Source organism: Mastacembelus armatus, chromosome 16, assembly GCF_900324485.2.
Source record: "Mastacembelus armatus chromosome 16, fMasArm1.2, whole genome shotgun sequence".
Lineage (NCBI taxonomy): Eukaryota > Metazoa > Chordata > Actinopteri > Synbranchiformes > Mastacembelidae > Mastacembelus > Mastacembelus armatus.
In genome coordinates, this window is record NC_046648.1 from 1010593 (window position 1) to 1033840 (window position 23248).

The 23248-nt window shown below is 42.1% G+C and overlaps 1 protein-coding gene across 1 annotated transcript; it reads right to left on the minus strand.

Moving 5' to 3' along the window:
* Positions 1–115: 115 nt before the first annotated feature.
* Positions 116–19030, minus strand: LOC113122824 (uncharacterized). The gene is made up of 24 exons (XM_026294408.1): positions 18965–19030; positions 18186–18209; positions 17933–18025; positions 17693–17800; positions 15867–17108; positions 15602–15709; positions 13776–15017; positions 13511–13618; positions 11685–12926; positions 11420–11527; positions 9594–10835; positions 9329–9436; positions 7503–8744; positions 7238–7345; positions 5412–6653; positions 4902–5254; positions 4143–4722; positions 3451–4049; positions 2768–3335; positions 2291–2490; positions 1612–1992; positions 1224–1510; positions 481–531; positions 116–382 (listed from the first exon to the last, which is right to left on the minus strand). Exons 1-23 carry the CDS (start codon positions 19008–19010, stop codon positions 522–524), a joined length of 11241 nt encoding a protein of 3746 aa, XP_026150193.1. The 5' UTR covers positions 19011–19030; the 3' UTR covers positions 116–382; positions 481–521.
* Between the last annotated feature and the right edge of the window lie 4218 nt (positions 19031–23248).

Sequence of the window (23248 nt, forward strand, 5' to 3'; positions counted from 1 at the left end):
CAATAAACTGTCTAACAAGAAATCATGTTTATGCAGCTGTGGCAGAAACACCACATCCTGCTGATACCAGACTGAAAATAATAATAGAATAATCACAAATAACACAAGCATACTCTGTAATGAAAAAAAGCATTTATTGGTAAGAACAGAAGGGAAAATACAATAGATGTGTGTATATATCTATATATGAATTATAAGAGATACATGCAATACCCACAACTGTGCTATAATTAATTACTTCCTCCACTAGATGGAGATACTACTCCAAAGTGAACAACCCAAAACCATTTCATGAATCAAGAGGAAGTGCAGAAATAAATGAAAAGTAAGACTGCCTGTAAACCAGCAAGTTTAGCCAAACAACTTCACTTTCTTCTTCATCCTGTTTGATGGGGGTAAAATGCACGATGTCAGTAACTGTTTATTTCACAAGGAATTTTTAAGTCATAGATCTGAAAGGACAAAAACTTTAGTTTTTACCTGTATATCGGCTGCTTTCTTTCACAGCAGAACCAACATTTCTACAGGCCACTAAAATGAGACAAAAAACATTGCAGTCAAAGGACAGTGGAGCAAAAAGGTCCTGTTTACTCATAATACAACACAGATTATAAGCAAAATGTCTGAAACTATTTTAAACGCAAATGCAAACACAGAAGTCATTTCTTGTCTTGGTTAGGGTGTGGTGTTGAGAGGATTCATGAAACAAGACAACTACTCTGCATAAAGGAGGATGCACAAAATGTAATTCTCTAAGGGACTGACTGAAAGTTAAAACACAAAATTAGACAAGGGATCAAATTAATATCACACCAGATGAGTCTTAAGTGTCCTTGGATGACAAGCAGTGATTGGATTGCAAGCTTGGTAGCTTTTGATGGTCGTGCCTGTCACTCTCACCTGCTTTTTATCAGTAATTGCCATAGAGGATTCTCTGGCATTTGTTAATTAAGTTGGACCAAATGCAATTAAAAACCACACTCATTGCTTTAAAAGGGCTCTGTGGAGTCCTTGTTTAGTTCTTGCTGTTAAAAGAATAAGCGGTTGAATGGTCATAGCACCATCCCATCTCTTGCTGATCTGTACTTGATTATTTCAGTGGTCAAATTAAGTCTGCAGTTTGCATAATAAAGGGCAAGATTGAGTTCAAGATTAAAACTTCCACTCTAAGTAGAATTGAAGGTGAAAAGTGAAGCTGAGCGGTGTGTGTTTTAAACACTCACCATCTAGAAAAGTCCCCAGCGCTCCAGGAGCCAATAACCACAGACACGTCAGTGGCGATTTTCCCATCTGCAGTCGTCATATCATCTTTGGAGTTGTTATTGTAGTTTCCACAGGCACCGCACATTTTACCAGACAGGCTGCTATCAACAATAACAGTGACCTCCTGTGACACTGAGTAGGTGACTCGCACAACTGATGCAATATCGATGATCACAGTATTGCCCGAGATTTGGACAGATAGTTCATCCATCACTTTGCTGGGAAGAGACACTTTCCTACCATTTACCTACATGGCATAAAAAAAGGAAAATCAATTTAGACAAATTGACAATATCCTGATTTTTACTGCCAACATGAAACTATGTTGTCTCAGGCAACTCTTCTCACCCATGTCTCCTGCTGGCTGTTCACAGTGACAATGGTTTGCTTGAAGAAAACGTACACAGAGGCAACAGTAGGAGATGCCCCTTCACTGCAGACCCTGACGTCCACGACCACACGGAACCACAGCTTTGTGCTCTCGTCGCACAGGGAGGCTATATCAAACGCCCCCTGAGCTTCTATTGCTCCAGACATGCCATCAAAGGAGGTAAGGAGGCCAACTTGGTTGATCTTACAGCGGCCCTGTTTAACGTGACAACCTCTGACCCCATCTCTTAAACCACATTCCTCCCCACTGGCACAGGACAGTTTTTCACACTTCATCAGCCCAGATGCCTGGCACACACACTTGGAGCTGCAGTCTTTGTCCACCACTGCTTGGCCCACCTAGAAACATATATTTTGTATAGTTACAGAAGGGTCTAGACTATGTTTATTCAATCTTTACAAGAAAGAAATCTAGACAGCCAGATAATTATATGTCAGGAGAAATCCTCTGTACCCATTTCTATGACTCAAAAAGGCCCTGCCTTGTCAACAATAATGCCACAGTACTGTGGAAAAAGTAAAGGCATCTTCATTTCCTAGTCAGCATGGTGGGGAGTAGCTTAGACCTCTTTGATCCTCAAAAGTGAACACTTGTATATTACTGTGTATGAAATGGCTTTTTGGTGCTGAATTTTACCGTATAGGTTTTTCCATTCTCATAGCAGCCACACTGAGAAAAGGGAACGCAGGTATCTCCACTGAGGATGGATCCCTCGTCACAGGAGCAGCCTTCCTTACACTGACCCCGACAGCCTTGAGGAGGGCCCAGACTCTGACAAGTGGCAGGGCAGGCAGTCGCACAAATGTCATAGTGGCTGTTGGCTGGACATTTCACAGCTGTACACAAGACACATAAAAGGCAACGTGAGGACAGATTCCACGAGGCAGGTATTACAAAACTGCATAAAACCCTAGAAAAGTAGAAAACACATTGTGAAGTACACGTAAACAAGGACTACACTCACAGAGCAGTAGAATAAAGTAAAATTACAAAGTTTCTTTTTTTTAAATTAATTTCTTCCATATTTTGTAATGCTTTCTATACTACTACAATAAACCATGTTGACTGTACTTTTTATATAAATTATTTAATTTAAATTCATGTATTTCTCACCACAGAACTGACTGGTTCTCCAGCTGTATACTGTGGCCCCAGCGGTCTGGCAGGCAGATGTGTATGCTGTAATAGCCTGACACAGCACATCCTTCTTCCCATTGTACATGCAAACGTCATAAACACAGTCTTCAAAGAAGCCAGCTGGGTCCACCTTAGCATGGCAATCACGGAAAGGCCCTTTGGGGTCTGTCAGTATACCGCAGAAATCTCCTGTTTCATACTGAGCCTTCTTTCTAGTGTCACAACTAGGACATACCCCCTCACATCCACGGACACAGCCTGGAATCTCAGCCACTTGCCAGCTGTCACCAAAGTCTGCTGGTGAGACAGGTTTGTCACCATTCTTGGGAATCAGGTCATCCTGGGGTTTGCCGTTATAGTTGCCACAGAGTCCACAAACAGCTTCCATGTAGGTACTTGGCAGTGTTACAAATGCAGCACTTTCCCAGTTGAAGGAGAGTTTGAGGCCAAAATCTGTGGTAACAACAGCAAACATGCCACTCAAATATACAGATACCCGTCCTTCTGCCAGCGAGACAGGCAAGTTGAGTAGCTCATCATTCACCTGGAGAAGGACACATCATGATATTTACATAAAGAGATGAAAAAAATCAAACACAGAATCTGAACAAATCACTCAGAATTAAACTTTCACATACTAGATAACACACAGCACTTACCAAAATCCGACCCTTGTATGTCTTGGTTATGACAATGCTGAGGGAATACACTTTGATCTCCACTAACTTGGTGTAGGAAACCACCTTGCTGCCTCTGTGGTCATTCTGCACCAGCACTTCAAAAGGCACTAACTCCTTGTTCTTGGAGCAGAGTGCAACTAGTTGGTAGACACATGTACCCTGGAAGTCAAACTTCTGCTTGTCAAAGGTCTTATAATGGGGGTCACCTGTGGCCTGGCAGGTGCTGTGGGAGGCTGCTTTGCACTTTCTAATGCCTTCAACCACCTGGCACTGCTGCCCTGCCCCACAGGTTTTATCCTGGCACTCCACACGTCTGCTACCAGCAACACATTTACACCATCGCTGACAGCCCTGGTCAGCCCAGAACGATTCCCCAGCCGGGACGTATCGGCCCTCATGGGTACAACCGCACTGAGTGTCAGGCACACACTGATTTCCGCTCAAAAGAAAGCCTGCATTGCAGGTGCAGGTCTCCACACAGGGGCGCTTGCATTTGGATGGAGCAGTAGGATCAGAACAAGTGGCTGGACAGGAACTGCCACAGAGTTCATAGTGGCTGTTGGCTGGACATTTGGGAGCTTGAGGGAGAAAACGGAGAACAGATTGTAATAAATGCTTGCAACAGCATAGAAGAAAACGTATGCACATACAGTGTTTTGTACAGTACTTACGGCATTGAGCAATTGTCCTCCAATCTTCAATCTGGATCTCAGCAAGCTGGCAGGCTTCAGTGTAAGCCTCCAGTGCCTTGCAAAGAAAATGTCGAAGGCCACCTCCCATACAGACGTCATATTTACAGTTTTCCAGGTATGCTTGTGGGTCGATGGCAGCATGACATTTGCTGAATGGCCCATTTATTGTAAGTGTGATCAGCCCACAAAACGAGTCACCTGCCCAGATGTTCATCAGGCTGTTTTCACAGCGCTCACACCCTCCCACACAGTCATCTCTGCACAGAGCATCTTCTATCAGCCCTGGAACCTTCCAGCTGCTCGCAAAGGCCACAAGCCCATCTGCCTGGGTGCCAGAGGGTGTAGTGAAATCATCTTTGGGGTTGCCATTGAAATTGCCACAGAGACCACAAGTCTTACCAGCGTAACTATCAGATAAAGTGACCACAAGAAAGTTATTGTAGTCATACCGGACATTTAGACCAAAATCAGCCTCAATGACAACAGAGCGACCGCTCTGAAACATCATCAGTTTGTTGTTGTTCAAGGCTACTGGTAGACTCCACAGAGTGTTGTCAATCTGCAGAGAAGAAAACAAATAGTGTAGTCTGAGTATATAACAGACATGTACAGGAATGAATGTCTGCATTTCAGTCCGTCACACAAAAAAAATACTTTACTATTTATAATAAGCTAAGTAAAGATCATATTAAAACATTGTATTTGAAATAGTTTATTAACAGAAATATGAAGTCTTACCCTAACACGACCTGTTTCAGACCGAACTACTGTGATGGTGAAACCATACACCTTTACTGTGACCAAGCCGACATAAGACACCCTGAGGCTTTCTCTGTTCTCATTCTGGGCGAGAACCTCAAAGTCTGGAAGCTGGCCGTCTGTTCCACGTTTTTTAGCAATGACGTATGTGCAGGTACCCATGAAGTCATAGTATCGGCCGTCAAAGGTTCGGTAGTGAGGATCTCCCACTGCCCAGCAGGTACCACGTTTTCTTTTCACTGGCTTGGGGACACAGGATGGAGAGCCTCCCTTCATCTCACACACCTCATTGGCATTGCAGGTGATACTGCTGCAGGACAAAGGTCCTTCTACTAGAAAACCATAGAGAATACAAAGAAAATGGCCACATCATTCCAGTAAATGTATGTATGTCATCTCTTCAGTAAATATCCTGGTTATCATAACATCACTTTGCAACTGATTTGTGAGGGAAATAATCAGTCCTTAAACAGTGTGAGCACACCTTACCTGGCTGTAGACATTGTGCTGGGCTGCCATAACCATTCATGTGGCTGAAACCAATAGTGTAGAGAGCAAAGCTGGAACCTGAGCTGCTCACAGTGTGTCTGTTTCTGTCAGGTGTGTATTTGACAAGCATCTCTGCCCAAGAGAAATCTGTCCCTGTAACCTTTTTCCACTGGACAGTAGCCGGGAGATTCACACCATCAATCCGGAGTTCTGCTATGGCACTGGTCTGTGCTACAATTAGGATTTGGTTTTCAAAGTCCTGCAAAGCTTCTATTGAGTAGGAGGAGCAGTAGCGGTCTGTAGACAGGATTGTCATCAAGAAAGGGTCATAATATTTATCCTTGTTCAGTGTGACACCATTGAAGAACAGGAGGACCTGAATGTCTTGATCAGCCTGAATGGACAGTGTTTCAGGACTGTGGTACTGGAGCTCCTTAAACTGCCCCCCAGTCAAACTCAAAACATCTTGACGGCTGGGATATTGCACTGTGACTTTGGTGGGCTGCGAGGCCTGGAGGAACACACTGTCATATTTTGTCTGGATGCTCAGGGGAGGCACAATGAAGCTGGATCCCCAGCCGCTTACCGGCAGGAGCTGCTCAAAAACAAAGTTACATTTTGAAAATTGCCAGGTGCAAGTGTGACCCGTGAAAACTGCAACAGGGCGTTGGGAGGTAACTCTGGTGCCAGAAAGGTCATGTGGGCTCTGGAGCTGGACACTTTCATATGGCTGCAGATCTATTACCATCTGGCTGCCGCTACCATAGACACGACCCTGGAAACTGATTGAGCCTTGTGGAAAAATCTCTACTTTGTTGCTCTCTTTACCATTTGTGACTGAGAACTCTTTGAAGGAGCCTTGGGGAGTTCCAGTAGGTGTAAAGATGAAATATTCTGTTCCCCAGTCAGTGACAGGAAATATCACAGCAGTGTCTGCTGTGTACTGCTTGTAGCTCAAGGCAGTTACAGTCACATCTGCTGAGGCTTCAATGTGCACTGTGTTGGGAGACTTCACACTGCCATATATCTCAACAGTCGTAGGGAGACTGAAGGTGGCCCCATTTCCTGCATTTATTGTGTGCTCTTCCTTAAACTTTAACGAAGGCACCTGCACTGTCACTCTCGCATTGGGTTGAACAGCAGTGATGTAGAGCTGAAAGCGAGGTGCATCATAATTTGGAAGATAATTCTGCATGAATGAGAGGAAGAACTCCCTCCCAGGCCATCCAACGTGATGTGGAACTGACAGACGGGAAGAGAAGACAAAGAGAAAAACATGTCAAAAATGATTTCTTTTTCAGTTACCTAAATCAAGGAGCCAAGAACAAAACTGTGGCTCACAAATCTTATTGATGAAGAAAATACATCAAAACAGCATTAGGAAATAAATGAGACTAGTTGTGTGAATAGAAAAACTGCCTTGAGACATCTTGGATTGTGTTAGAAAGCAACAATAGGAAACCAAAGAGAAAGTGACTCAAAATATTTTCACTTCCAACTTAAATAAAAAGTGATGATTGTGGTCTGTAATGGACAGACTGCATTGTGTCTTGATAAACATTATGTGGGATTTAGTCAGAGAAATAATCACTTGACTGGTTCTATGCAGCACCCTGTATGGCACTTTCAGAGACAATATAATTTATAATGGATATGTTATCAATACTTGTGCCTTTGCTGTGTAAAATACATTTCTGGTCAACGTCAGAACCTGAGGAATTTAGATCACAGTCCTGTTTCACCCATTCAGGTTATTAATTCCACCTTTATAGCAACTGAAGGTCAATGCAAATCCCAACAAAAGCAAATTTTGATTAAACACGTACCAGGTTTTCTTTTCACTGGCTTGGGGACACAGGATGGAGAGCCTCCCTTCATCTCACACACCTCATTGGCATTGCAGGTGATACTGCTGCAGGACAAAGGTCCTTCTACTAGAAAACCATAGAGAATACAAAGAAAATGGCCACATCATTCCAGTAAATGTATGTATGTCATCTCTTCAGTAAATATCCTGGTTATCATAACATCACTTTGCAACTGATTTGTGAGGGAAATAATCAGTCCTTAAACAGTGTGAGCACACCTTACCTGGCTGTAGACAATGTGCTGGGCTGCCATAACCATTCATGTGGCTGAAACCAATAGTGTAGAGAGCAAAGCTGGAACCTGAGCTGCTCACAGTGTGTCTGTTTCTGTCAGGTGTGTATTTGACAGGCATCTCTGCCCAAGAGAAATCTGTCCCTGTAACCTTTTTCCACTGGACAGTAGCCGGGAGATTCACACCATCAATCCGGAGTTCTGCTATGGCACTGGTCTGTGCTACAATTAGGATTTGGTTTTCAAAGTCCTGCAAAGCTTCTATTGAGTAGGAGGAGCAGTAGCGGTCTGTAGACAGGATTGTCATCAAGAAAGGGTCATAATATTTATCCAAGTTCAGTGTGACACCATTGAAGAACAGGAGGACCTGAATGCCTTGATCAGCCTGAATGGACAGTGTTTCAGGACTGTGGTACTGGAGCTCCTTAAACTGCCCCCCAGTCAAACTCAAAACATCTTGACGGCTGGGATATTGCACTGTGACTTTGGTGGGCTGCGAGGCCTGGAGGAACACACTGTCATATTTTGTCTGGATGCTCAGGGGAGGCACAATGAAGCTGGATCCCCAGCCGCTTACCGGCAGGAGCTGCTCAAAAACAAAGTTACATTTTGAAAACTGCCAGGTGCAAGAGTGACCCGTGAAAACTGCAACAGGGCGTTGGGAGGTAACTCTGGTGCCAGAAAGGTCATGTGGGCTCTGGAGCTGGACACTTTCATATGGCTGCAGATCTATTACCATCTGGCTGCCACTATCATACACACGACCCTGGAAACTGATTGAGGCTCGTGGAAAAATCTCTACTTTGTTGCTCTCTTTACCATTTGTGACTGAGAACTCTTTGAAGAAGCCTTGGGGAGTTCCAGTAGGTGTAAAGATGAAATATTCTGTTCCCCAGTCAGTGACAGGAAATATCACAGCAGTGTCTGCTGTGTACTGCTTGTAGCTCAAGGCAGTTACAGTCACATCTGCTGAGGCTTCAATGTGCACTGTGTTGGGAGACTTCACACTGCCATATATCTCAACAGTCGTAGGGAGACTGAAGGTGGCCCCATTTCCTGCATTTATTGTGTGCTCTTCCTTAAACTTTAACGAAGGCACCTGCACTGTCACTCTCGCATTGGGTTGAACAGCAGTGATGTAGAGCTGAAAGCGAGGTGCATCATAATTTGGAAGATAATTCTGCATGAATGAGAGGAAGAACTCCCTCCCAGGCCATCCAACGTGATGTGGAACTGACAGACGGGAAGAGAAGACAAAGAGAAAAACATGTCAAAAGTGATTTCTTTTTCAGTTACCTAAATCAAGGAGCCAAGAACAAAACTGTGGCTCACAAATCTTATTGATGAAGAAAATACATCAAAACAGCATTAGGAAATAAATGAGACTAGTTGTGTGAATAGAAAAACTGCCTTGAGACATCTTGGATTGTGTTAGAAAGCAACAATAGGAAACCAAAGAGAAAGTGACTCAAAATATTTTCACTTCCAACTTAAATAAAAAGTGATGATTGTGGTCTGTAATGGACAGACTGCATTGTGTCTTGATAAACATTATGTGGGATTTAGTCAGAGAAATAATCACTTGACTGGTTCTATGCAGCACCCTGTATGGCACTTTCAGAGACAATATAATTTATAATGGATATGTTATCAATACTTGTGCCTTTGCTGTCTAAAGAACATTTCTAGTCAACGTCAGAACCTGAGGAATTTAGATCACAGTCCTGTTTCACCCATTCAGGTTATTAATTCCACCTTTATAGCAACTGAAGGTCAATGCAAATCCCAACAAAAGCAAATTTTGATTAAACACGTACCAGGTTTTCTTTTCACTGGCTTGGGGACACAGGATGGAGAGCCTCCCTTCATCTCACACACCTCATTGGCATTGCAGGTGATACTGCTGCAGGACAAAGGTCCTTCTACTAGAAAACCATAGAGAATACAAAGAAAATGGCCACATCATTCCAGTAAATGTATGTATATCATCTCTTCGGTAAATATCCTGGTTATCATAACATCACTTTGCAACTGATTTGTGAGGGAAATAATCAGTCCTTAAACAGTGTGAGCACACCTTACCTGGCTGTAGACATTGTGCTGGGCTGCCATAACCATTCATGTGGCTGAAACCAATAGTGTAGAGAGCAAAGCTGGAACCTGAGCTGCTCACAGTGTGTCTGTTTCTGTCAGGTGTGTATTTGACAGGCATCTCTGCCCAAGAGAAATCCGTCCCTGTAACCTTTTTCCACTGGACAGTAGCCGGGAGATTCACACCATCAATCCGGAGTTCTGCTATGGCACTGGTCTGTGCTACAATTAGGATTTGGTTTTCAAAGTCCTGCAAAGCTTCTATTGAGTAGGAGGAGCAGTAGCGGTCTGTAGACAGGATTGTCATCAAGAAAGGGTCATAATATTTATCCAAGTTCAGTGTGACACCATTGAAGAACAGGAGGACCTGAATGTCTTGATCAGCCTGAATGGACAGTGTTTCAGGACTGTGGTACTGGAGCTCCTTAAACTGCCCCCCAGTCAAACTCAAAACATCTTGACGGCTGGGATATTGCACTGTGACTTTGGTGGGCTGCGAGGCCTGGAGGAACACACTGTCATATTTTGTCTGGATGCTCAGGGGAGGCACAATGAAGCTGGATCCCCAGCCGCTTACCGGCAGGAGCTGCTCAAAAACAAAGTTACATTTTGAAAATTGCCAGGTGCAAGTGTGACCCGTGAAAACTGCAACAGGGCGTTGGGAGGTAACTCTGGTGCCAGAAAGGTCATGTGGGCTCTGGAGCTGGACACTTTCATATGGCTGCAGATCTATTACCATCTGGCTGCCACTACCATAGACACGACCCTGGAAACTGATTGAGCCTTGTGGAAAAATCTCTACTTTGTTGCTCTCTTTACCATTTGTGACTGAGAACTCTTTGAAGGAGCCTTGGGGAGTTCCAGTAGGTGTAAAGATGAAATATTCTGTTCCCCAGTCAGTGACAGGAAATATCACAGCAGTGTCTGCTGTGTACTGCTTGTAGCTCAAGGCAGTTACAGTCACATCTGCTGAGGCTTCAATGTGCACTGTGTTGGGAGACTTCACACTGCCATATATCTCAACAGTCGTAGGGAGACTGAAGGTGGCCCCATTTCCTGCATTTATTGTGTGCTCTTCCTTAAACTTTAACGAAGGCACCTGCACTGTCACTCTCGCATTGGGTTGAACAGCAGTGATGTAGAGCTGAAAGCGAGGTGCATCATAATTTGGAAGATAATTCTGCATGAATGAGAGGAAGAACTCCCTCCCAGGCCATCCAACGTGATGTGGAACTGACAGACGGGAAGAGAAGACATAGAGAAAAACATGTCAAAAATGATTTCTTTTTCAGTTACCTAAATCAAGGAGCCAAGAACAAAACTGTGGCTCACAAATCTTATTGATGAAGAAAATACATCAAAACAGCATTAGGAAATAAATGAGACTAGTTGTGTGAATAGAAAAACTGCCTTGAGACATCTTGGATTGTGTTAGAAAGCAACAATAGGAAACCAAAGAGAAAGTGACTCAAAATATTTTCACTTCCAACTTAAATAAAAAGTGATGATTGTGGTCTGTAATGGACAGACTGCATTGTGTCTTGATAAACATTATGTGGGATTTAGTCAGAGAAATAATCACTTGACTGGTTCTATGCAGCACCCTGTATGGCACTTTCAGAGACAATATAATTTATAATGGAAATGTTATCAATACTTGTGCCTTTGCTGTCTAAAGAACATTTCTGGTCAACGTCAGAACCTGAGGAATTTAGATCACAGTCTGGTTTCACCCATTCAGGTTATTAATTCCACCTTTATAGCAACTGAAGGTCAATGCAAATCCCAACAAAAGCAAATTTTGATTAAACACGTACCAGGTTTTCTTTTCACTGGCTTGGGGACACAGGATGGAGAGCCTCCCTTCATCTCACACACCTCATTGGCATTGCAGGTGATACTGCTGCAGGACAAAGGTCCTTCTACTAGAAAACCATAGAGAATACAAAGAAAATGGCCACATCATTCCAGTAAATGTATGTATATCATCTCTTCGGTAAATATCCTGGTTATCATAACATCACTTTGCAACTGATTTGTGAGGGAAATAATCAGTCCTTAAACAGTGTGAGCACACCTTACCTGGCTGTAGACAATGTGCTGGGCTGCCATAACCATTCATGTGGCTGAAACCAATAGTGTAGAGAGCAAAGCTGGAACCTGAGCTGCTCACAGTGTGTCTGTTTCTGTCAGGTGTGTATTTGACAGGCATCTCTGCCCAAGAGAAATCTGTCCCTGTAACCTTTTTCCACTGGACAGTAGCCGGGAGATTCACACCATCAATCCGGAGTTCTGCTATGACACTGGTCTGTGCTACAATTAGGATTTGGTTTTCAAAGTCCTGCAAAGCTTCTATTGAGTAGGAGGAGCAGTAGCGGTCTGTAGACAGGATTGTCATCAAGAAAGGGTCATAATATTTATCCAAGTTCAGTGTGACACCATTGAAGAACAGGAGGACCTGAATGCCTTGATCAGCCTGAATGGACAGTGTTTCAGGACTGTGGTACTGGAGCTCCTTAAACTGCCCCCCAGTCAAACTCAAAACATCTTGACGGCTGGGATATTGCACTGTGACTTTGGTGGGCTGCGAGGCCTGGAGGAACACACTGTCATATTTTGTCTGGATGCTCAGGGGAGGCACAATGAAGCTGGATCCCCAGCCGCTTACCGGCAGGAGCTGCTCAAAAACAAAGTTACATTTTGAAAACTGCCAGGTGCAAGAGTGACCCGTGAAAACTGCAACAGGGCGTTGGGAGGTAACTCTGGTGCCAGAAAGGTCATGTGGGCTCTGGAGCTGGACACTTTCATATGGCTGCAGATCTATTACCATCTGGCTGCCACTATCATACACACGACCCTGGAAACTGATTGAGCCTTGTGGAAAAATCTCTACTTTGTTGCTCTCTTTACCATTTGTGACTGAGAACTCTTTGAAGGAGCCTTGGGGAGTTCCAGTAGGTGTAAAGATGAAATATTCTGTTCCCCAGTCAGTGACAGGAAATATCACAGCAGTGTCTGCTGTGTACTGCTTGTAGCTCAAGGCAGTTACAGTCACATCTGCTGAGGCTTCAATGTGCACTGTGTTGGGAGACTTCACACTGCCATATATCTCAACAGTCGTAGGGAGACTGAAGGTGGCCCCATTTCCTGCATTTATTGTTTGCTCTTCCTTAAACTTTAACGAAGGCACCTGCACTGTCACTCTCGAATTGGGCTGAACAGCAGTGATGTAGAGCTGAAAGCGAGGTGCATCATAATTTGGAAGATAATTCTGCATGAATGAGAGGAAGAACTCCCTCCCAGGCCATCCAACGTGATGTGGAACTGACAGACGGGAAGAGAAGACAAAGAGAAAAACATGTCAAAAATGATTTCTTTTTCAGTTACCTAAATCAAGGAGCCAAGAACAAAACTGTGGCTCACAAATCTTATTGATGAAGAAAATACATCAAAACAGCATTAGGAAATAAATGAGACTAGTTGTGTGAATAGAAAAACTGCCTTGAGACATCTTGGGTTGTGTTAGAAAGCAACAATAGGAAACCAAAGAGAAAGTGACTCAAAATATTTTCACTTCCAACTTAAATAAAAAGTGATGATTGTGGTCTGTAATGGACAGACTGCATTGTGTCTTGATAAACATTATGTGGGATTTAGTCAGAGAAATAATCACTTGACTGGTTCTATGCAGCACCCTGTATGGCACTTTCAGAGACAATATAATTTATAATGGAAATGTTATCAATACTTGTGCCTTTGCTGTCTAAAGAACATTTCTGGTCAACGTCAGAACCTGAGGAATTTAGATCACAGTCCTGTTTCACCCATTCAGGTTATTAATTCCACCTTTATAGCAACTGAAGGTCAATGCAAATCCCAACAAAAGCAAATTTTGATTAAACACGTACCAGGTTTTCTTTTCACTGGCTTGGGAACACAGGATGGAGAGCCTCCCTTCATCTCACACACCTCATTGGCATTGCAGGTGATACTGCTGCAGGACAAAGGTCCTTCTACTAGAAAACCATAGAGAATACAAAGAAAATGGCCACATCATTCCAGTAAATGTATGTATATCATCTCTTCGGTAAATATCCTGGTTATCATAACATCACTTTGCAACTGATTTGTGAGGGAAATAATCAGTCCTTAAACAGTGTGAGCACACCTTACCTGGCTGTAGACATTGTGCTGGGCTGCCATAACCATTCATGTGGCTGAAACCAATAGTGTAGAGAGCAAAGCTGGAACCTGAGCTGCTCACAGTGTGTCTGTTTCTGTCAGGTGTGTATTTGACAGGCATCTCTGCCCAAGAGAAATCTGTCCCTGTAACCTTTTTCCACTGGACAGTAGCCGGGAGATTCACACCATCAATCCGGAGTTCTGCTATGGCACTGGTCTGTGCTACAATTAGGATTTGGTTTTCAAAGTCCTGCAAAGCTTCTATTGAGTAGGAGGAGCAGTAGCGGTCTGTAGACAGGATTGTCATCAAGAAAGAGTCATAATATTTATCCAAGTTCAGTGTGACACCATTGAAGAACAGGAGGACCTGAATGCCTTGATCAGCCTGAATGGACAGTGTTTCAGGACTGTGGTACTGGAGCTCCTTAAACTGCCCCCCAGTCAAACTCAAAACATCTTGACGGCTGGGATATTGCACTGTGACTTTGGTGGGCTGCGAGGCCTGGAGGAACACACTGTCATATTTTGTCTGGATGCTCAGGGGAGGCACAATGAAGCTGGATCCCCAGCCGCTTACCGGCAGGAGCTGCTCAAAAACAAAGTTACATTTTGAAAACTGCCAGGTGCAAGTGTGACCCGTGAAAACTGCAACAGGGCGTTGGGAGGTAACTCTGGTGCCAGAAAGGTCATGTGGGCTCTGGAGCTGGACACTTTCATATGGCTGCAGATCTATTACCATCTGGCTGCCACTATCATACACACGACCCTGGAAACTGATTGAGCCTTGTGGAAAAATCTCTACTTTGTTGCTCTCTTTACCATTTGTGACTGAGAACTCTTTGAAGGAGCCTTGGGGAGTTCCAGTAGGTGTAAAGATGAAATATTCTGTTCCCCAGTCAGTGACAGGAAATATCACAGCAGTGTCTGCTGTGTACTGCTTGTAGCTCAAGGCAGTTACAGTCACATCTGCTGAGGCTTCAATGTGCACTGTGTTGGGAGACTTCACACTGCCATATATCTCAACAGTAGTAGGGAGACTGAAGGTGGCCCCATTTCCTGCATTTATTGTTTGCTCTTCCTTAAACTTTAACGAAGGCACCTGCACTGTCACTCTCGAATTGGGCTGAACAGCAGTGATGTAGAGCTGAAAGCGAGGTGCATCATAATTTGGAAGATAATTCTGCATGAATGAGAGGAAGAACTCCCTCCCAGGCCATCCAACGTGATGTGGAACTGACAGACGGGAAGAGAAGACAAAGAGAAAAACATGTCAAAAATGATTTCTTTTTCAGTTACCTAAATCAAGGAGCCAAGAACAAAACTGTGGCTCACAAATCTTATTGATGAAGAAAATACATCAAAACAGCATTAGGAAATAAATGAGACTAGTTGTGTGAATAGAAAAACTGCCTTGAGACATCTTGGATTGTGTTAGAAAGCAACAATAGGAAACCAAAGAGAAAGTGACTCAAAATATTTTCACTTCCAACTTAAATAAAAAGTGATGATTGTGGTCTGTAATGGACAGACTGCATTGTGTCTTGATAAACATTATGTGGGATTTAGTCAGAGAAATAATCACTTGACTGGTTATATGCAGCACCCTGTATGGCACTTTCAGAGACAATATAATTTATAATGGAAATGTTATCAATACTTGTGCCTTTGCTGTCTAAAGAACATTTCTGGTCAACGTCAGAACCTGAGGAATTTAGATCACAGTCCTGTTTCACCCATTCAGGTTATTAATTCCACCTTTATAGCAACTGAAGGTCAATGCAAATCCCAACAAAAGCAAATTTTGATTAAACACGTACCAGGTTTTCTTTTCACTGGCTTGGGAACACAGGATGGAGAGCCTCCCTTCATCTCACACACCTCATTGGCATTGCAGGTGATACTGCTGCAGGACAAAGGTCCTTCTACTAGAAAACCATAGAGAATACAAAGAAAATGGCCACATCATTCCAGTAAATGTATGTATATCATCTCTTCGGTAAATATCCTGGTTATCATAACATCACTTTGCAACTGATTTGTGAGGGAAATAATCAGTCCTTAAACAGTGTGAGCACACCTTACCTGGCTGTAGACATTGTGCTGGGCTGCCATAACCATTCATGTGGCTGAAACCAATAGTGTAGAGAGCAAAGCTGGAACCTGAGCTGCTCACAGTGTGTCTGTTTCTGTCAGGTGTGTATTTGACAGGCATCTCTGCCCAAGAGAAATCTGTCCCTGTAACCTTTTTCCACTGGACAGTAGCCGGGAGATTCACACCATCAATCCGGAGTTCTGCTATGGCACTGGTCTGTGCTACAATTAGGATTTGGTTTTCAAAGTCCTGCAAAGCTTCTATTGAGTAGGAGGAGCAGTAGCGGTCTGTAGACAGGATTGTCATCAAGAAAGAGTCATAATATTTATCCAAGTTCAGTGTGACACCATTGAAGAACAGGAGGACCTGAATGCCTTGATCAGCCTGAATGGACAGTGTTTCAGGACTGTGGTACTGGAGCTCCTTAAACTGCCCCCCAGTCAAACTCAAAACATCTTGACGGCTGGGATATTGCACTGTGACTTTGGTGGGCTGCGAGGCCTGGAGGAACACACTGTCATATTTTGTCTGGATGCTCAGGGGAGGCACAATGAAGCTGGATCCCCAGCCGCTTACCGGCAGGAGCTGCTCAAAAACAAAGTTACATTTTGAAAACTGCCAGGTGCAAGTGTGACCCGTGAAAACTGCAACAGGGCGTTGGGAGGTAACTCTGGTGCCAGAAAGGTCATGTGGGCTCTGGAGCTGGACACTTTCATATGGCTGCAGATCTATTACCATCTGGCTGCCACTATCATACACACGACCCTGGAAACTGATTGAGCCTTGTGGAAAAATCTCTACTTTGTTGCTCTCTTTACCATTTGTGACTGAGAACTCTTTGAAGGAGCCTTGGGGAGTTCCAGTAGGTGTAAAGATGAAATATTCTGTTCCCCAGTCAGTGACAGGAAATATCACAGCAGTGTCTGCTGTGTACTGCTTGTAGCTCAAGGCAGTTACAGTCACATCTGCTGAGGCTTCAATGTGCACTGTGTTGGGAGACTTCACACTGCCATATATCTCAACAGTCGTAGGGAGACTGAAGGTGGCCCCATTTCCTGCATTTATTGTGTGCTCTTCCTTAAACTTTAACGAAGGCACCTGCACTGTCACTCTCGCATTGGGTTGAACAGCAGTGATGTAGAGCTGAAAGCGAGGTGCATCATAATTTGGAAGATAATTCTGCATGAATGAGAGGAAGAACTCCCTCCCAGGCCATCCAACGTGATGTGGAACTGACAGACGGGAAGAGAAGACAAAGAGAAAAACATGTCAAAAATGATTTCTTTTTCAGTTACCTAAATCAAGGAGCCAAGAACAAAACTGTGGCTCACAAATCTTATTGATGAAGAAAATACATCAAAACAGCATTAGGAAATAAATGAGACTAGTTGTGTGAATAGAAAAACTGCCTTGAGACATCTTGGATTGTGTTAGAAAGCAACAATAGGAAACCAAAGAGAAAGTGACTCAAAATATTTTCACTTCCAACTTAAATAAAAAGTGATGATTGTGGTCTGTAATGGACAGACTGCATTGTGTCTTGATAAACATTATGTGGGATTTAGTCAGAGAAATAATCACTTGACTGGTTCTATGCAGCACCCTGTATGGCACTTTCAGAGACAATATAATTTATAATGGAAATGTTATCAATACTTGTGCCTTTGCTGTCTAAAGAACATTTCTGGTCAACGTCAGAACCTGAGGAATTTAGATCACAGTCTGGTTTCACCCATTCAGTTTATTAATTCCACCTTTATAGCAACTGAAGGTCAATGCAAATCCCAACAAAAGCAAATTTTGATTCAACAGGTACCAGGTTTGACTTCCACTGGCTTGGGAACACAGGATGGAGAACCTCCCTTCATCTCACACACCTCATTGGCTTTGCAGGTAATACTGCTGCAGGACAAAGATCCTTCTCCTACAAATCCACAAAAAATACCAAGAAAATGCCCACATCATTACAGCAAATTTATGTATATCATCTCTCTCAGTACATACTCCTCAGACTACCTTTTTTCTTGATAACCTTGATGTGGTATTTAGTATTTACCAGATTTGGGGACACAGGATGGATAGTCTCCCGACATCTCACACACCTCATCCTCACTGCAGGTGATACTACTGCAGGACAAACCTTCTTCGTCTAGAAAACCACAAAAAATACAAAGAAAATGTCCACATCACTCCAGTAAATTTATGTATGATATCATCTCTTCAGTAAATATCCTTGTTATCATAACATCACTTTGGAACTGAATTGTGAGGGAAATAATCAGTCCTTAAACAGTGTGTGCACACCTTACCTGACTCTAGACATTGTGCTGGACCTGTCAGGGGAGAAGATGAGAGAAGAAAACAAGTCAAAAATAATGGTTTTTTTTCAGCTAACTAAAATGAAGAAGCCAAAAACAAAACTGTTACTTACAATTCATATTTATAAAGAAAATACATCAAAACAGCATTATAAAAACTGGCTTAAGACATCATAGACTGTGTTGAAAATAAACAAGATAAGGACCCAAAAATATTTTAATTTCTGAGATAAAACCAGGGATCAATACTGGCTGTTATGAAGCCTTGATAAAAATTTTGTCACATGGGATTTAGACAGAGAAACAGTCACTTGACTGACCCACGCTGTCCCACAATATAATTGTATTATTTAAATATCATCCATAGTTATGTCTTTGCTTTTAAAATAACATTTCAGGGCAAAGTCAAAGACTGAAGAATTTACATTACAGTTCTGTTTCCCCTATTCAGTATAACAGTTTCAGCTTAACAGCAGCGTAAGGTAAATTGTATTTCCAACAAAAGCAAATTGCAATTTGGACTTCAGTCCCTTATGCACTGCACTCTCAACTTATTCACCTGTTTAACATTCTACTTATTTCACACCAGCACCTGGGAAGGCTACACAACGATGGGGTTGACAACTTTGATAAACTGCTGCAAGCAGAATAACTACTTGGCTTCATATTTTGCTGGGGAATTAATTAGTATGTTTAATATTTGTTCATACATTTTTTTAAAAAACAGTAAAGAATTAAGCGTATGACCAAAAAAATAAATAAAAACTTACAGCTGAGTAAAACCCCCAACGCACAAAGCAGCAACCGACTCCCCATGGCTGAAACAGAGAAATTATTTTAGTATGTTATGAGTACAATAAATGTATCCATGTGAGCCAAAGCAACACAGAGTGAATAGTGCTTACCTGCAAAGTATGATGATTTTTTTTGGTTCCATCTTTTTAAATACTCTGATGGAAAGACACCCACCCAATCTGAATTTTAAAGCCCAACAGGTATGAAACTGAAAACAAAAAAAAATTCTCTAAAACAAATTAAGGAAGATATCCCGTGGCCTGTTTACATACTGCATCATCCTTGTCTTTTGTAACACACCCATGCAGTGTCATTTATTTCCAATAAACTGCTGAAAATACCTATGAACCTGGATAACCTTCTTTAGAGACATACTTTAATTCTCCTTAAGTGTAAAGTTACATAATAATGACAATTTCATTTCAATGACATGTCATTAACACACTATGTGTTCAAGTTCTATAGCTGGAATTCCAGTGACATTGGCTGTATAACTATAATTAGGTCAATTTGATTATTTGTTCACATTGAGCTGGACAGTAGATTCTGAACAAAATAACATTGTCCATCTTATCTTCTAACTTCCAACATAATCTGAAAACACCTCATTAACTATTCCACCTATTGTGCATCATATTACTAGTACACATTTCCTTCTGTAGTAATAATTTACCATTTATTCCGGCTATACAATGCGAGAGGTGGGGTACACCCTGGACAAATCGCCACTACATCACAGATCTAACAAAGAAAGAATTTACCTTACTCATTTCTGTCAATGTTTACACAGTATCATCTCTCTTCTCCAGAACAGAGTCGGGAACAAAGGCGGCACTCCATAAAAAAAATTGCATGGAAATCATCCCATGCATTAATTATTGCTTAACTTATAAATTGATTATTTAAATATCTTCATTTTGGCAAGTTTGTATATGTAAACAAAGATTTCACTTACAAAGCTTGTGAAATGGGTGGATAATTCCACGAAACTACTCAAGTCAATCTTAACCAAACAGCTTTTGGCAGTGACAGTTGTTGGATGTGATGGGTGGTTCTGTTAGTTTTGCGGGTATTGCATAAATACACAGCACAGAGTTTATGGAGATAAGAGAAAAAGCAAATATTACTTGGCCCTTAAAAGTTTGCATTGGACCATTTTAAACAATGATAAAAAATATCAAACATTGAATCTGTGTTTATTTGGTGGGAAGACTTTGGGCAGGCCAACAGTGAGCACAGTTTAGTTTTTTACTGCCTCAAACAACACTTGCCTTGGATGACCTGATCTAAAAAATTGGTATTTATTTTATTTCACAAAATTCATCAACAGATTAATACAGATAAATGCAATCGTGTTATCCATCATCTGTGAAAAGGGAATCCTCAGAAGCTAACCAGAGCTTGTATGGCTTAAATGATATGAAAAATGGAAACAAAATGGAAACAAGTCACAAAAAGCATTCAAATGGCACAACCCACAATGTTTAAACTGTTTTTAGATTTAAGAAGTACTTTATTAATCCCCAAGGGGAAATTCAATTGTTACAGCAGTTATTCTAGTTTAAAGTTATTAAATTTAATATTATGTAAAATATATTAATTAATAGTAATTAAAGTAATTAATGAAGTAATTAATTTGTATGGAGAAAAGTAAAGTAATTATTTTTGGGGGTTTGTGTGTGTGTGTTTGTGTGAGTGCGTTATTGTTTATATTGTGGAATTATAGAGTCTTATGGCCGTGGACACAAAAGACTTCCTGAATCTCTCAGTCTTGGCTTTAGGAGGAATAAGTCTGTGGCTGAATGAACTTCCCATTGGCCACAGTTCCTCATGAAGTGGGTGGGCAGGATTTTCCAGTATGGAGTTGATTTTGTCCACCAGCCTCGTCTCTGCCACAACCTCCAGACTGTCAAGTTCCAGTCCAACAACAGATTTTGCCTTCCTGATCAACTTGTTTAGCCTGTTGGCCTCACCAGCCTTGATGCCACCTCCCCAGCACACAACTGCAAAGAAGGCATCAGCTAAGGTGGTGGAGGGAGGAGGGATGGTGTGTGAGGGCACTGGGTCAGTAAGAAGCAGAGGTGGTGAACAGGTTAAGTTTATTAGCAAACTTTGAGTCTCCTTCCACAGCAGTCCTGTCCTTATTTATCCATGGCTTATTATTGGGGAGACAACTAACTTTTTTTGGATGGAACAACATTGTCCTCACAGAAGCAGATGTAGTCTGTGATACAGTGAGAGATGCCTTCAATGTCCTCACCATGAGTGTCCATGAAAAGGTCCCAGTTTGTAACCCTGAAGCACTCCTGCAGGGCCGCCTCGGCATTCTTTGAACAAACTTACATACCTCCTGGTAGCAAACTGTTGTCTTACTACGGGCTTGTATGTTGGTACTGGATATATTAAGTTGTGGTCTGATCGAGTGGGGGTGTGGGGTGGGGGGCTGAGGAGCTGTACGCCTCCTTCATATTGGCGTAAAGGAGATCAAGAATCTTATTTTCTCATGTTGCACAGTTCACATACTGTTTGAAGTTGGTCAGAGTTCCCAAAATACTGACATGGTAAAAACCACCATTAATTACTATAAGGGCACTGGGGTGTTTTGTCTGGAGACCAGCGACAGCTGTGTGGATGATGTCACATGCACCCTGTGCTGCAGCTGATCGAGAAATGTAAACAGTCACAACAATGGTGTGTGAAAACTCATGGGGCAGGTAGTATGGCCTCAGTCCAACCACTAATAGCTTAATGTCTGGAGTGCAGATGCAGTCTTTCACTGTTACATGCCCAGGGTTGCACCATTTGGAGTTAACAAACACAGTGAGACCACCTCCCCTTTTCTTGCCGCTCTGTCCACTCGCACTAGTGAGAACCCAGACACTTCAAACAAGCTGTTCAAGTATATTTTCATTCAGTCAGGTCTTGGTGAAGCAAAGCAAGCTACACTCTCTGTACTCTCGCTGGCTGCTAGCTAAAGAGTGACCTCACATTCCCCATAATAATTGCTGGGAGAAATGATTTAAATCTATGTTTTTCTCGATGCTTCTATGAGCTTATATATGCTTCTATGCTTCTCGAGGCTAATAAGACATTTTCAACAAAGCACTTTAATCGGGACATTAAAATGTCCAGTCATCAGCCACCAAAAATATAATTCATTTTAAAATTAATTTTTTAACTTGAGAGACTTTTTAGTAAATGCACACATTGTATGGTTGTGGAACACACTTTTTTAATCTTTGACCAACGAAAATGACTGTTCTACGGTTTTATTTTGCCTTTATTTAACTAGGAAGTCCCATTGACATTGGAGGTCTCGTTTGCAAGAGAGACCTGGCCAAGACAACAGCTATACAAAGTCGGTACATATAAAATACACAATGAACAAAAAATAATAAAATAACAGCTATTCATAAATAATTGCTTCTCAAGAAAAGCAGCAACATTTCTCCCTCACTGCACTCTTTATGATACTCTTGAACTCATTAATGGATATGAGTCTTTTTAGTTTAAGTGTTCTTTGCAGATTATTCCACGATTATGGTGCATGGTAGGAAAATGCTGTTTTACCAAGGTTTGTCCAAGCCCAGGGAACATTTAGGAGCAACCATTTGGAGGCACAAAAAATACAGCTGACAAAGAGATGAGTACTGAGGTATTCTGGGAGTTTGCCCAGCAACGCTTTATAGATGAACACATACCAGTGTTGTTGACTACAAATAGTTAATGGTCCAGCCAACTAAGTCATTTAAGCTGAAATGTAGAGACGCATGATACGCTCAAAGTACTTCACTTCTTAGTCTTTAAAAGTATTTATTTAAAGATATGAATGTTAGTATATTGTTAGCAAGACAGAAGTTAACACTATGTCATATGGTATGTATGACCATAGTGAATAATTTTCAGCACTAAATATTGTATTCACTCTTAGACGACATGAAATGAGATTTCCTCCAGGTATCTGTCAAATATCGTGTTGAAAAAAATGGGTCAGAGGGGATCACACTGCCCTAGTAGTGCGAGTCCAGTTTAACAAGAACTATGGTATTACAGACAAAGATTACATGCATACCAGAGCCTGTTTTTAGCAAAGCTTTACCTTCCCTGTCAGAGATCTAGATCTAATCTCACAACACAAAACAGTTCAGGACTTTTACACAGAAACAGACAACTCTCACTCCTACCTATGGCCAATTTAGAGTTACCCACAAACACACCCTGCATCTCTTCGGACTGCAGAGCACACCAAGAAAACTACT